We start from the raw sequence: 16,111 nt of genomic DNA, 5'->3' as shown, positions 1-16,111 counted from the left end.
TATCACCTTTATTCTTCCTGATAGGTTTTAGCAAAACTTTTGAACATTATATATTGTTACATATTAACTCATTTCCTTTGATTTAATACTTATAGTCTATATATATTGACCTCAGACAGTGTTTTCAGTTACAACTTCATAAAGCGGTTTCAATAACTTTTAGGATAAATATGGTAGTATTTCACAGTTACAAAGTGATTTACATTTTTGTTAGTTGAAGAATTAAATAAACAATGCAGTGATTAACATCACAGTTGATTAAGATAGCTTCTAGAAGACTTGAGCTGTTTACAGATGACAGTTCAAAAGAGGTATCTCATACACATGCTAGTTACATTTTATACCTGGATAGAATTTTTATATTTTTCAGACAGAGTGATTTTTTTTTTACCTGAACTTTGTTAAATAATTTATATATTCCATTTGTCTTAAAGCTTGGTAAGCTAAGGCTGCTATACAGTTATTGAAAATTACTCTCTTGAGAATTGTTAAAAATAAACTGTATGGTACTTTATTCTGTAATAGTGAGTAATTTAATCTCAGTGGTTATAGAAGAAACTTTATAATTACTTCCATTACCTTGGGGTTTGTTTGTTTGTTTGTGCTTTTTAGGGCTGCACCTGCAGCATATGGGCATATGGAAGTTCCCAGGCTAGGGGTCAAATCAGAGGTACAGCTGCCGGCCTACACCACAGCCACAACAATGCCAGATCTGAACTGCATCTGAGACCTACGCTACAGCTCATAGCAATGCCAGATCTGAGCTGCATCTGAGACCTACGCTACAGCTCATGGCAATGCCAGATCCCCAACTCACTGAGCAAGGCCAGGGATAGAACCCATATCTGATGGATACTAGTTGTGTTCATAGCCTGCTGAGCCACAACAAGAACTCCTTGAATTTCTTCACTTAACCATATTTTGAGGTTCATCCATGTTGAAGCATATATCAATATTTCTTTGTTTTTATGGCTATATAATCATTTTGTTTATCCATTATCAGTTGATGGTCATTGGATTATCAGCCAATAATCTTATGTCTTGTCGTGAGTAGTATTGTTATGAACATTCATGTACAAGTTTTTATTTGAACACTTGTTATTATTTTGGATGTATACTTAGGAATGGAATTACTTTTTTGAGGAACTGCCAAATTTTCCAGTAGCTGACCCATTTTTCATTTCTACCAGCAATGGAGTTCCCATCATGGCGCAGTGGTTAACAAATCTGACTAGGAACCAAGAGGTTGCGGGTTCAATCCCTGGCCTTGCTCAGTGGGTTAAGGATCCGGCGTTCCCATGAGCTGTGGTGTAGGTTGCAGACACGGCTCAGATCCCGCGTTGCTGCGGCTCTGACGTAGGCAGGTGGCTGCAGCTCCGATTGGCCCCCTAGCCTGGGAACCTCCACATGCCGCAGGAGCGGTCGTAAGAAAAAGGCAAAAAGACAAAAAAAAAAAAAATTTTTTTCTTCCATATTCTCTCCAGTGCTGGTAATTTTCTATTTTTTAATTATAGCTGTCCTAGTGACTAGTTTTTCCATGTCTCTGGCTTTCATCATTTTTTAACTATGATGCATCTATGGATCTCTTTGTGTACATCCTACTTGGAGTTAGTTGGGCTTTCTAAATGTGTGTATAGTAGTATTCTTGAATAAATTTGGGAAATGTTCAGTCATTATTTCTTAGGATATGTTTCTTCTCCATTTTATCTTTTTTACTTTTAGTCCTCCCATTATATGTTTGTCAATGTGCTTAACTTAATAAGGTCCCACATTTCTCTGACGCTCTCTTCATTTTTTTTCTTTTATCTATGGGTTGTGTAATCTCTGTTGATCTCTCAACAAGTTGAGTAATTCTACTAGTTCATAAATATGTATATTAGAGCATGGCCCCTTTTGTCATTTTTCTACTTCAGTTATATGCTTTTCACTTCAAGGTTGCTTTAAAAAAATTGTTTTGCCTCTTTATTGGTATGTTGTTTTTATTTCTGCAAGTTGTTTTTGCTTTTATTTATTTTTTTCTACTATATAGCATGGTGACCCAGTTACACATGTAGAAAAGTAGAAAATCTTGGAGCTGATGTCTCCCAGTGCATATTATTGTTAACTTGCTTGTTTGTTTAGTGACTGGCTGGTTATTTTAGTAGAGTCCATTTTCCTGTCTTTCCATTGCCCCAGTCTTTATCCCCAGTGCATGTGCACAGCCTCTGATGTTGCTCCTTTAGGGCCATAGCCCTGGGTTTTCACAGTTAACGCTGAGATGACAGTAGTATTGGCAGGGCTCTTCTTAACTATCTTCCTGACAACTTCAAAATGTTATGATCCACCAATCTATGCTAGTTGCTTCATAATTTTTAGTGATGCCTTCAGGTATTAATTGCTTCACCCGCCAAAGTAATCAAAGTTAGGAATAGTGGCCTAAATCACTGCTCGAGATTTGTTCTAACTGTAGGAAGGCTCCTCTTGGCTGTTTCCTGTCCTCTGGCAAACAAACCAGCTTACAGGTTATTTTTTTATGTCCATAGATTCCTTCAGTCTCCTCTCAATTACCTTTCACCAGGACTTCTACTGTTTTTTGGAATACCTTTGCTCAAGTGAATCACTGTTTCTCTGGAAGAGATTTGGAGCTGTTTTATGGCCCCCTTCTGCCCACAGGCAGTATCTCCAAGTCAGATCTCTTGAGTATGGAGTAAGTGCAGTGGTGTATTTCTTTCCCAGTCATATCTCTACTCTAATACCTAAATACTTGGTGGGATGGGGAGAGCAGGAGAAGAGGAACAGTATCCTCAGTTCTTCTTGGCTTGGCTCTCCCAGTGTGAAACACCCTCTTTCCAAGTTAAAACAAGAGCAATCAGTGCCACAGCAGCACTACAGCCAAGGTAGAGCCTACATCCCTCCAGTTGGGGGCTGCAGAGAAGAAAAGAGCCCCCTCCTCCCATCTCCTGCCCACATTCACTTGAGAACTTAGCTTTAGCAATAGGATGGGAAATATTGACGTAAATACATGGAGCCAAAAAATTACTTCTCTGTTTTATAGAGATAGGCTTTCTTTTGGAGCCATGCTTGAGTGCTTAGCTAGGTCATTTACAGCTCTGCCTTAGTCTTCACTTTCTGCTTGTGTGGCATCTAAAGATCAGCCACAGTTGATAGTTTAGGATGTTCTCACATATTTTCCAAGCATATGTTTAGCCCCGGGTATACACATGGCCTTCTAACTTGTACTATATATGTGAAAAGTTTTTAAAACCTTTCCCCACAGGTATCTTTTTTTTTTTTTAGATAGAATTTAAAAATGTATTATTTTCATTTAAAAATTTTATTTTATATATATATTTTTTAATTTTTTATTACTCAAAGGAATTTATCACATCTGTAGTTGTATAATGATCATAACAATCTGATTTCACAGGATTTCCATCCCACAGCCCAGGCACATCCCCCCACCCCCCACCTTTTTTTTTTTTTTTTTTTTTTTTTTTTTTTTTTTTTTTTTTTTATCTTTTTGCTATTTCTTTGGCCGCTCCCGCAGCATATGGAGGTTCCCAGGCTAGGGGTTGAATCAGAGCTGTAGCCACTGGCCTAAGCCAGAGCCACAGCAACGCAGGATCCGAGCCGTGTCTGCAACCTACACCACAGCTCACGGCAACGCAGGATCCTTAACCCACTGAGCAAGGGCAGGGACCGAACCCACAACCTCATGGTTCCTAGTCGGATTCGTTAACCACTGCGCCACGACGGGAACTCCCTTTTTTTTTTTTTTTTAATTGTTATTTCCCCCTATGGAGAACAGTATGGAGGTACCTTAGAAATCTATACATAGAACTACCATATGACCCAGCAATCCCACTCTTGGGCATATATCCACACACTCCTTAAAAAAGAAACATGCACCTGCATGTTCATTGCAGCACTATTCACAATAGTCAAGACATGGAAACAACCCAAATGTCCATCAACAGATGATTGGATTAGGAAGATGTGGTATATATACATAATGGAATACTACTCAGCCATAAAAAAGAACAAAATAATGGCATTTGCAGCAACGTGGGTGGAACTAGAGACTCCCACAGGTATCTTTTTCAGCTTCTTTCTCCTCAGGCTTTCCTATCTGGCTATTGGTTGTCCCAGCGTTTACCCCTGTACCAGACAGGTATAATAATACATTTACCTTTAAATGGTTTTGTCAAATGCTGCCAGTCAGAATGCTGCTTTTACCCTGGGGAAGCTCCAAGGCAGGTGAAACAAAGACAAGCCCCTTAAGCTGATAATTCAGGGAACTTACCAGCCTGGACAAAGCACACATCACAGTTCTTTTGAATAAGTCCATATAGCTTCCAGTGTACCAGCAACCTGCACTGGGAATGTGGGCTGATGTCTTCACAGCTACTGCTCTACTGGGGAGGGGGGGTGATAAGTGAGTGTGTTAAAGTACCACTACTCTTTCTCACTGAAATTCAGCAACTGCATTCTTTATTAAGCATTCCCTGGGTTGTGAGTTTGAGGTTGGGGTTTTTTGTTTTTTTTTCCCATTCCAGAGTTCCAGATAAGTTGATACTAACAGGTGTTGCCAGTTTATTCACTCATATTGTGGAGGGATGGAGTTTGGGAGTTTTCCACTTCGCCATTTTTAGTGAGGTCTGTGTGCATATACTTGACTACATCTATAAAATTCTGTCTATATCATTTAGGAATTCACAGATACACAATATGAATGTGAAAAAAATTCATTGCTATGATAGTAAACTTAGGATGCAGATAGCTTCTGTTGGGAAGAAAAGATTTGATATTGGGAAGACGATTGTTTGACATGATTATACACATTCTGAATATTTGAAATTCTTGAGGATGAATTTTGTATCTGAATGTATCTGTGACATGACGTGGTAGAACATTAATTCTGGCGCTCAAACATTTTGTTAAAGTAGAAAATTACCAGAAGTTCCCATTGTGGTTCAGTAAGTAAAGAACCTGACTAGTATCCACGAGGACACAGGTTCGATCCTTTGCCTCGCTCAGCGGGTTAAGTATTCAACATTGCTGTGAGCTGTGGTGTAGGTTACAGACTTTCTTGGATCTGGTGTTGCTGTGGTATAGGCTGGCAGCTACAGTTTGACCCCTAATCCAGGAACTTCCATATGCTGCAAATTTCGCCCTAAAAAAAGCAAGAAAAAAAGGAAGGAAAGAAGGAAGGAGGGTGGGAAGGAAGGGAGAGAGAGAGGAAGAGAAGGAAAAAAGGCAGGCAAGCGGGCAGGTGGGCAGAAGAAAGGGAAAACTACCTATGTGTTTATTCCAGTAACATCTTGCTCTTTTAAAAATAAAACTAGATGGAGTTCCTGTTGTGGCTCAGCAGTAACAAACCTAAATAGTATCCATGAGGACACAGGTTCGATCCCTGGCCTCCCTCAGTAGGCTAAAGGATCCAGCATTGCTGTGAGCTGTAGTTTAGGTCGCAGATATGGTTTGGATCCTATGTTGCTGTGGCCATGGTTTAGGCCTGCAGCTACAAGTCCAATTTGAGCCCTAGCCTGGGAACCTTCATATGCCACAGGTGCAGCCCTAAAAAGATTAAATAAATAAAACTAGAAAATATCACACTTGAAAAAAATTTTAAAGCATAGTTAGAATATGAATAAAACCTTTATTTGTTACATTTTGTAGACTGATTATATAAAGTCATTCTCTATATTTTATTTTCGTTGTGCTCTCTTTCTGCAACTGTTTTTTGTAGAAACAAGGATGGGAAATCCTGAATGTTCTTTTTTTTTTTTTTTTTTTTTCTTTTAAAAGAAATAACACTGGAAATAACACTGAAGTGGACATTAGGAGATCTTTGTCCTTCTAATATTTATCTAACAGTGTAAATGTGGACAGTTTATTTTACTTGTCTAGTCTGTTTCTTTCATCTTGGTCCTCATCTATAAAATAAGAGCTGGGCCAGATAGGTAAGGGCTGTTTCAGCTCTATGATAAGAGCAGCAGCATGAAAGAGTATAGACTTTGGAGCTAGGCAAATTTATGTTCAGCCAGTTTTCGGTTACTTGTAGTCTAAAGCTTTCTAACCTGTCTAATCATTTTTTTGTGGTTAAGATGGAGTTATTAACACCCATCTCATAGAGTTGAGGAAGAATAAATAAGGTACATAATGTCTTCTAAGTGTGCACAAATGCAGTCTGCTCACCAGCATTCTTCATACCCCCATCACATAACTACATCATTTGAAGGAGTAGTTGGAAAAAAGACAGAAATCTTTGTGAGTTTTTATTTAGTTCACTTACATATGTGGATTAAGTTGTGAGTTATACTTGAGCAAAGTAAAAACTCTTATAGAGGCATTAAAGAACTTTCTCTTCTTTACTCTATAGATCCTTTTTTTTTTTTTTTTCTTTCAAAGGCCATACTTGTGGCATATAGAAGTTCCTGGACTAGGAGTCAAATCAAGCTGCAGCTGCTGGCCTGTGTCACAGCCATGACAAAGCCAGATCCTTAACTCACTAAGCAAGGCCAGGGATTGAACCATCATCCTCACAGACACTATGTCAGGTTCTTAACCTCCTGAGCCACAACAGGAACTCCCAGATTTTGTAAACTTTTTTATTTACTTATATACTGTATTAGTACTAAATTAACATCTTACAGAAACTTAAATATTGAAGATTATGTTTAAACGTTTTCTTTTTTCTTGGGTTTTTTTGTTTGTTTTTTTTTGTTGTTGTTGTTTTTGTTTTTGTTTTGCTTTTTAGGACTGCACCTGAGCACATGGAGGTTCCCAGGTTGGGGGGTCGAATCGGAGCTGCAGCTGCCGACCTACGCCACAGCCACATCTGTGACCTACACCACAGCTCACGGCAATGCTGAATCCTTAACACACTGAGTGAGGCCAGGGATCAAACCCACATCCTCATGGATACTAGCCGGGTTCATTACCACTGAGCCATGATGGGAACTCCCTAAAAGTTTTCTTTGACTTTCCATCTTCTTTGACCTAACATGTCTCAATCTCTTTTTCTTGGAAAATAGCATTCGCTAAAACTTCATGTCTCTGTGTTACATTTTGGTAGTTCTTAAAATATTTCAAACATTTTCATTTGTTACAGTGATCTGTGATTGGTGATCTTTGTTACGGTTACAAAAAAATTGTGATTCTCTGCAGGCTCAGGTGATAGTTACTTTTTTTTAGCAATGAAGTATCTTTTAGTTAAGGTATGTATTTTTTTAGACAATGCCTTTGCACATTTAATCCACTACGTCATAGTGTCAACATAATTTTATATACATTGAGAAACCAAAAATTTCATATGACTCACTTTTTTGTGTGCATGATATTTGCTTTATTTGTGGTGGTCTGGAACTGGACTCTCAATAATATCTTGAGGTATGCCTGTATATGCTATTGCAAATGAGGTCCTTTTAGATATACTTTGTTTAATTTTTTAATTTAAACATGTCTTGAATACTTTCCCTATCGTTAAGAAAATTGAATGCACTCTTAATGGTTCCTTAGTTCTGTGTATATAAAAATGTAACAAAAACATACTGTGCTTATACTTAATTATGTTTCTCCACAGTTGTCCCAAGATGAATGTCTAGCATGTATCTGACAAAAACTTTCCTTTGATACTAATTGTAAAATTGTCTTAAAAGATAGGACTTGCCAGTAGAATAATATTTGCATCTCTCCAGTTTTCCTGGCTATAGGAATTGACGGTTTAAAAAAATCTTTGACAGTAATGTAGATGAAAATGGTATGGATTCTTTTTATGTTTCATTGATTATAAATGAGGTTGAACTTTTCCACATTTTAGCACTTCTCCTGCAGGTTGCTTCTTCATCCTACTGCCTTTTTCTAAATTTTTTGGAAACCATTCTTATTTGCCAGAAAACATTTAATTGGTTCTCATGGACATCAAATAACAATATCAGCGTGTTTATACTTATAAAATTAGTAGCTTATTTATTAACATAATTTCCTTTCCTTTTTTTGCCAGAAATTTCACCATAAAAAAATGAGAAGGGAGGTTATAAAACAACTTTACAATTTATATGTATTCTCAAAGAAATGTGAGAGTACTTTATCCTTAAACTCTCAACTATTTTTTGTATTATTACTAGTATGCTAGGTTAAAAAATGGCTTCGTGGAGTTCCCATTGTGACAGTGGAAGCAAATCTGACTAGTATCCTTGTGGATGAGGTTCGATCTGTGGCCTTGCTTAGTGAGTTGGAGATCTGGCATTGCCATGAGCTGTGATGTAGATTTCAGACGCAGTTCAGATCCCACATTGGTGCAGCTGTGGTATAGACTGACAGCTGCAGCTCCAATTTGACCCCTAGCCTGGGAACTTCCATATGCCATGGGTGTGACCCTAAAAGTTAAAAAAAGGGGGGGGGGCTTCTTAATTTAATTTTAATTTATATTACTCTAAAAAGTTCTTTTTTGGTGAATTATTTGTATTCTTTTTCTTTCTAATTTTTAGGAATTCTTTATATATTAGGGAAATTCCTATGTGCTTTATGCATTGCAAATGCTTTTCTTGGTTTATTGTTTTCAAAATTGGTCATGATGGCTTATTTTATTAGCCTGCTTCAGAATACTAGCCTGGCCTAGTATTGCCTAGGACAGGGCCATTTCACATATTCCTAATGGGTAAGTCAATAATCGTTGCCCTTTTGGTACATATATTAGCTGTGAATTTGCTTAAGAGAAATATCCAGAGTTCCCTCATGGCTCAGTGGGTGAAGGATCTGGCACTGTCACTTCCATGGCTATGGTTATTGTTGTGGTATGGGCTCAGTCCCTGGCCTGGGAGCTTCACATGCCACAGGCACAGCCCTTCCCCCCCCCCCAAAAAAAGAGAGAAAAGTATCCAACTCATATTTCTGTTCCTATTTCCACCTTCAGCCCAGTAGATAGCAGTGGTGGTTTTACTAGCCTGGGGCAGCTTTGCTGCCAGATCAGTTGGACTTGATTTGGGGCCAGGAAGAAGTTGAGGGAACTTGTGGCTTTGTCAGCTAAAAGTAGCAAACTTGGTTCGAAAGAACAAGAACAGCTATGATAACCAGGCAAAAAAAGTTGAGAATAAAATCCAAACAGGTATCATCAGCTACACAATATGGGGGAGACAGATACTGTAAGTCCTGGCAAATTTCATTTTACAGAACAACCACCCATAGAAAAATAAATCAGAATCCAGAATTGCTACAGTTGCTACATTAACTAAAATGTCCAGCTTTCAGCCAGATATTAGGAGATATGTAAATAGATAGGAAATTACAATACATATTCAGGGGGAAAAAAAAGCAGAAGCCAGACATAAAACTACATATTGTGCAAAGTTATTTACATGAAACTTCTAGATAAAGTATAACTATGGAAAGCAGATTACTGGCTGCCTAAATTGGTGGTTGGGAGGGACCTTTCAGGATGCTGGATGTACTCTAAAATGATATTGATGCATGTACAACTGTATAATTCACTAAGAATCATTGATCTGTACATTTAAGTGAATGAATTTTGTGGTATATAAGTTATACCTCAATAAAGCTGTTAAATATGGAGGGGAAACCAACATCTTTAAAATGACAGTATTCTATCAGTGATCTCAGCTTGCTGTTGTGACTACCTCTTTGCTGTTTTGTTTTCAAACATAAGTAACCGTTTGTGGTTTATAAAAATAATTGAAGATAACAACTGGAGGTACTTAAGAGCAGTACCTAATTTTTAGGTAGAAGTGAATAACTCTTGTTAAAGTGACAGTGTACTTTAAATTGTGTATTCACTTTTCTTTGAGTCACTCTTACTTTAGTCATTTATCTCCTTTATTCTTTCTTGCTTAATAAAGGAACATCCCCTCTTTTTCACCTCTCCTTTAATGCTAATTATGACTGTCAAGTGCTCCTAGTAGAACATTCCCAATGCTATCATCCTGACTTTCTTCCCTGGCTACTTTGCATATTCCCCAGTTCATTGTGTTGTGCTGCAAGTATATCATATGATAGAAACTCTTGTATGTGAGGAACCTACGTAAATACATTTGGGTCAGTGTATTAGTATAGATATCACTACTGAAATCTTATAAGAATTAAAAACGTGATATTGTATAGAATCCTTGTCTACAGCCCCTTTCCCCTTAGAACTGTGGAAAATGTCCTGTTTTCTGTACATATTTAACAATGAGGAGGAAAATGGGGCTATCTTGAATTTTGTTCCTTTAGTGGAACATGATACTTAGAACTTTTTTTCTTATTTTGAATTTCACATAACTGTAACTCAGTGGTGATTTCTTATTTTGATTCATTATTTATAGTGCAAATTTTTTTTGTTTGTTTTGTTTTTGTTTAGGGTCACATCCATGGCATATGGAAGTTCCCAGGCTAGGGGTAAAATCAGAACTGCAGGTGCTGGCCTACACTACAGCCACAGCAACACCAAGCTGGAGCCACATCTTTGACCTACACCACAGCTCACAGCAATGCCGGATCCTTATCCCACTGAGCAAGGCCAGGAATTGAGCCTACGAGTTGGGTTCATTAGCCACTGAGCCATGATGGGAACTCTCATAGTGCAAATTTTTAATGTGCTTATTCATTTCTTGTTTCACATTTTTCATACCTTTTTGTAGGTCTTTTTGTTTTTATATATCTTTCAGGTAGCTTTCCTCAATTTTTGTTTTCTTATTTCATATTATTGTTTCATTGGGTATAGATACAGAGCAAATATTTTCTTCTGCATTTTGAATGAAATCCTTCCCTTTTTTCCTGTAGTATTTTCTTTTTATGAGACTCATGTGATTTTCTTTCCTTATTCATAAAATGAAAAAAAAATTAGTTCTCCAGACTTGAGTCTTTTTATTGGAATGTAATCTTGAAACATCCCCACCCACACCCCTCCAAAGTATACTACTTACATAGCTCTTTTGGATTTTACCTCTTTTTTAATAGACTTTTTTCCCAAGTGCAAAGTACCATCTAGTCGTTAATGTCCTGGCCAGGTTATGATGACTGATTATGTGTCCAAATGGATGTAGTTCAAGAACAGCTAATTGGAGGAAATTTTATGGTATGGTACATATTATCTGATAGGGAATACTCCAAAATAAGAACAGTCTTATCAGAGAACCTTCTTGAAATAGGGGTAGATTTCTGTGGAATGTAATTATTTAGCATTGCCTGTTAGGTCCCATTCTGTGTTTTTAGTTGGTCAAACTTTGGGGTCTGACAGATGAGTGACTAATATTGTAGTTCCCAGGGCTGTTCTAACTTTGTAACCCTTGTGGTTTTCATAAATAAGACAATGAAGAGATGAAAGAAGGTGAATTCGATAGTACATTTCCCTGTCATTTTGATTTTATGTTTACGGTCTTACTATGCTGTTTTTTATTTGTGATAATTTTGAAAAGTATGCCTTTGTAAAGTAACATCTGTAAGTATTGATTTCATATAGATTTCAAGTATCATATGGCATAAAGACATGATTTTATTTATTTTAAAAAATTAATAAAATAATCATAGTTCCCATTGTGGCCCAGAGGTTTTGGACCCAGCTAGTATCCATGAAGATGTGAGTTCAATCCCTAGCCTCTCTCACTGGGTTAAATAACCAGCGTTGCTGAGCTGTGGTGTAGGTCACAGACAACAGCTCAGATCCCACATTGCTGTGGCTGTTGTGTAGGCAAGCCAGCTGCAGCTCCGATTTGACCCCTAGCCTTGAAACTTCCATGTGCCACAGGTGCAACCCTAAAGAAAAAAAAGAAAAAAAAATATTAAAAATAATGAAATCCTCACATTTCCTCATAATCTGGTTTGGGAAAGTAATTGTTTTATGACTCTTTAAATACTTCCCTCTTGATTGAGTCGGTTAAACTTTGGGAATAGTAAATTAAACTTTCTTTCTTTGTAGTAAAGTCTCATCTGTATGGGATATTGCATAAATCTTAGAAGACTGCAATAAAGTGGCAATGTCTCGGGAACCCACCCCACCTCTCTCTGGAGATATGTCTACTGGTCCTATAGCAGAAAGCTGGTGTTATACACAGGTACGTGCTGTTAGAAATGCCTTATTTTATGTCACTTAAAAATTTTATGGTACTCAGAGTATTGTGAAGAACTTTGGAATTGTTATTAGAACTGTTAGAAGAGTGGGTCATAGGCTGTTTAACATGACAATTAAGGAACATAAAAATCATCATGGTAAAAGTGCTTTTCTCAATATTTTAGGTTAAAGTAGTAAAATTTTCCTACATGTGGACCATTAATAACTTCAGTTTTTGTCGAGAGGAAATGGGTGAAGTGTTAAAAAGTTCAACATTCTCATCTAGCCCAAGTGACAAAATGAAATGGTAAGAGTTTCGTTTGTTTTGGCTATTCATTTTTGATGTTATCATCAGCTGCTTCACAGTTATGCTATTGTTTCTGAATGGATTTTAGTCTAATATATTATATAGATTACATAAGCTCCTGATAGTACAGAGAATTATAAAGAACTGTGGGGAGACATTGAGGGGAACATCGTTCAATTATATAGATTGTTTAACAAATGATTTCAGTATTGCCTCTCTCTTGAATGTTTAAAGTATTATGTTCCTCCATGTGAGTCTGTTGTTTTATTTTAGGTGCCTGAGGGTAAATCCAAAGGGATTAGATGATGAAAGTAAAGACTACTTGTCCTTATATTTGCTTTTAGTCAGCTGTCCAAAAAGTGAAGTTCGAGCAAAATTCAAATTTTCCCTTCTGAATGCTAAAAGGGAAGAAACAAAAGCAATGGGTAAGTGAATTCCAAATGATTTGAGCAAGTCTCTAACTATGTGCTGTGACTTCTGCACTTTTACCTAGGAAAATTTAGGGTTTTTTCCCCCCTAAAATATGGTTAATCCAAAACATCTTATTTAGGCTGTTAATTTTATTTTATTTATTTATTTATTGTCTTTTTTGTCTTTTCTAGGGCTGCTCCCATGGCATATGGAGGTCCCCAGGCTAGGGGTCTAATCGGAGCTGTAGCCACTGGCCTACACCACAGCCATAGCAATGCGGGATCCGAGCCTCATCTTCGACCTACACCACAGCTCGCGGCAACGCTGGTTACTTAACCCACTGAGCAAGGTCAGGGATCGAACCCGCAACCTCATGGTTCCTAGTCGGATTCGTTAACCACTGTGCCACAACGGAAACTCCAGGCTGTTAATTTTAAATACCAATATAGAATTATAGTTGTTTTACTAAGTCTTAGACTTCATAAGGCATGCAAATCATATTAAAATTTGCATTTTTCATGTCCTAAAGTAACATTTACTTTTCACTTCTAAAAATAGCTACTGTTAGGACAAGGTGTCTGTTTCAGTGCCTGGCACATAGAATAAGTGTTCAGGAAATATTTCTTTTTCTCCTTTGCCATTTTTGCCAGGTAATAAAATCTGAAGAACAGTGTAAAGGTGTTTGAATGTCCTAATACTTTGTCACTCGAATTTTTTTTCGAGCAGTAGACTTAACACTGAAAGGAAATCAGTTTTTCTTAGTCTCAGAATCTATTAATTCAGTTCTAGCTTCTGAATTACAGGCAGCTGAAACATACAGCCGACTGAAACCATGTAACCTGGTACTTCCTAAGAACTTTGTAGGAAATGTACTGTGTACAGAGTAGAAAAATACATCGTGAACTGCCACGTTAAATTTTAAGTGATTGCTAGAAGTAAATGACAAAATCAAGTACATCGTTACCAAAAAACCCTCCAAAAATACATTTAAATATCTTATTGCTGAGTAATACATAGTTTCACATGTATTTTCACATTGTTTGACATTTAAGATATGGGAGTGTCTTAGTTCAGGTTGCTGTAACAAAGTAACAGAATGGGTGACTTATTAACAACTGACATTTATTTTTCATAAGTCTGGAGGCTGGGAATCCAAGATTAGGGTAGCAGGCAGCATGGTCAGATTCTGGTGAAGACTTACAGACCACCAGCATTTCCCTGTGTCTTCACATGGTGAAAAGGGCTAGGGATCTTGTGGGGTCTCTTTTATAAGAGCACAAATTCTATTTATGAGGATTTCTACCTTCATGACCTCATCTAAGCCCAATCACTGGCTCTTAATACCATCACATTGGGGACAGGGCTTCAGCATAAAAATTTTAAGGGAATACAAATATTCAGTCCATTACATGGAGTGTTTCCATTAGAATTATTACTTGTTTTCTACCTCCAGCTTGTGTATATAGCAGATAGTGAATATTTTCAGTTAAGTATCTGGTTTACATCATAATAAACAGTTGTTAGCCAGTATGTTAGGCATTTGAAACATTTATTAAATCTTTTTTTTAACTAATGGTACTAAAACCCCTCTTCTGGACTTTTATGAAAATTGTTTTTAGAGGTGAGGGGATTATGTCTAAAGACCTAGGAATGATAAGGGGCTTTATGTAGCTTTTTCACCAATTAATAGATTTTTCTCTAGTTCAGTAAAACTTAAATCAGTGGGATGGTTATCCCAGTAAAGCTTACAACATGTCCTGGTGATTTAGAGCATCCATTTTTAAAGAGAGAAGCAGGAAATTATAGGTATGTTTCTAATTCGGTTCTAACGTTTAATGAGAAATAGTATTCCTCTGTCAGTGTATTTTGATTCTACTTCTTTATTGAAGGGCTTAGATTGTTTGAAAGATCTCTTCCGTCTCTTTGAGATTTGATCTGGCTTTTCTTAGATATCTTGGAATCTGAAAGTAAGCTTATTAATGATGGCCAAAATTTTAGTAGTGCTGTGAAATGATCTGGTTTTACCAAATGTAACTCTTAGGACATTTTATTTATGAACACACATGTCTCTAATTTTTATGATGGAGGTATTGGCCAAGTCTTACTTTTATACATTCATTTAACTGTGTTATCATTAATAAAATGTTTCTTGGATACTTGTTTTATTTAAACTTCTGTTTTCCACCAGAAAGCCAAAGAGCATATCGATTTGTACAAGGGAAGGACTGGGGTTTTAAAAAATTCATTCGAAGGGATTTTTTGCTTGATGAAGCTAATGGTCTTTTACCAGATGACAAGCTTACATTATTTTGTGAGGTGAGTACAATTTTTATTTCAAGGAATTCAGTGGTCAGTTTTATTTTAGTGATGAAGCAAAAATACACAGAATAATATTAAAATTAAGTAACCGGTGTAATTGGTAAAGTTTCATTGTTAAGTGTCTTACCAGTAGAAGCTGACTAGATTTTCATGGAAATCAATGTTGTAGCCCAGCCTGAAAAAAATATTGTCATATCTTTAGCTATAAATTGTATTTACAGTTATACTAGTACATAGTAAATACTTCTTTCTTAGGAAGATTGTGACTGGATCTAGATTTATATGAAAATTGCTAAATATCATCTTCATGCTGAGTAATTCTGAACAGATGGTCAATTTTTGTCATATTCAGATTGATGATATTAAATATTATTAGGAGTTTGTCAATTTTAATCCATACTTCAACAGTAGTGAAAGTGCCTGAAAAGATTGAGAAAGTTTTTGTTCATTTAAGCAGTTGGGTTCATTTAGTCAAATAGATGTTAGCATTGTTAGCATTATAAGCAACGCCATCTCAAATTTTTAAGATATGTCCATGTCTGTTGACGAACTTATAAGATATAATCATATGCATAAAATATCATCTTTGAAAGTTACCAGCATCGCCCCTTCCAATAATTTATACTTGTGATTGGTCATAATTTGAGGCTTGAATTTGCTTCTGTCATTGTTATCATCATGTAGCTTTATCTATACAAATTGTTGAGATGATCGTGTAACCTCAACATATTTCAATAGATTATTATAGATGTATGTGTCTTGGAAGCACAATAACATCCTTAACTGCTGCTAAGTTAGCTTTAATCTTTTTATAGAAAATGTGTAAAATTACTTGGCAAGATTACAGACTAATTGTATGTCATTATGCTGTGCCAGAAAAATAATTGAAATGTGGCCCCAGAGACTACATGGTGCAAATATACTGCATCTTATTTCTACCTAGACAAATTAAAAGAACTGCATGATGAATTTGTTATGAATACAATTATTTGGTTGATAAAATGCATATCATCAGTGTCTTAAGCAGGGCTTATCATTAAATAATTTGA

General features: G+C 36.6%; 1 protein-coding gene across 4 annotated transcripts in view; it reads left to right on the top strand.

The window, feature by feature from the left end:
* Positions 1–16,111, top strand: part of SPOPL (speckle type BTB/POZ protein like) — a 73,517-nt gene that overhangs the window by 38,806 nt on the left and 18,600 nt on the right. For 3 of the 4 annotated variants that reach the window (XM_001924688.6, XM_013983941.2, XM_021075289.1), the window contains exons 2-5: positions 11,894–12,029; positions 12,211–12,332; positions 12,606–12,757; positions 14,932–15,059. In XM_001924688.6, the coding sequence (XP_001924723.1) occupies positions 11,952–12,029; positions 12,211–12,332; positions 12,606–12,757; positions 14,932–15,059 (480 nt within the window). In that variant the 5' untranslated portion in view covers positions 11,894–11,951. Of the gene's footprint in view, positions 1–11,893; positions 12,030–12,210; positions 12,333–12,605; positions 12,758–14,931; positions 15,060–16,111 lie in introns of those variants that run through there. The other variant, XM_013983943.2, reaches the window with a different exon arrangement.

This window comes from Sus scrofa, chromosome 15 (assembly GCF_000003025.6).
Source record: "Sus scrofa isolate TJ Tabasco breed Duroc chromosome 15, Sscrofa11.1, whole genome shotgun sequence".
Lineage (NCBI taxonomy): Eukaryota > Metazoa > Chordata > Mammalia > Artiodactyla > Suidae > Sus > Sus scrofa.
This window is presented reverse-complemented; position numbering and strand designations above follow the sequence as displayed.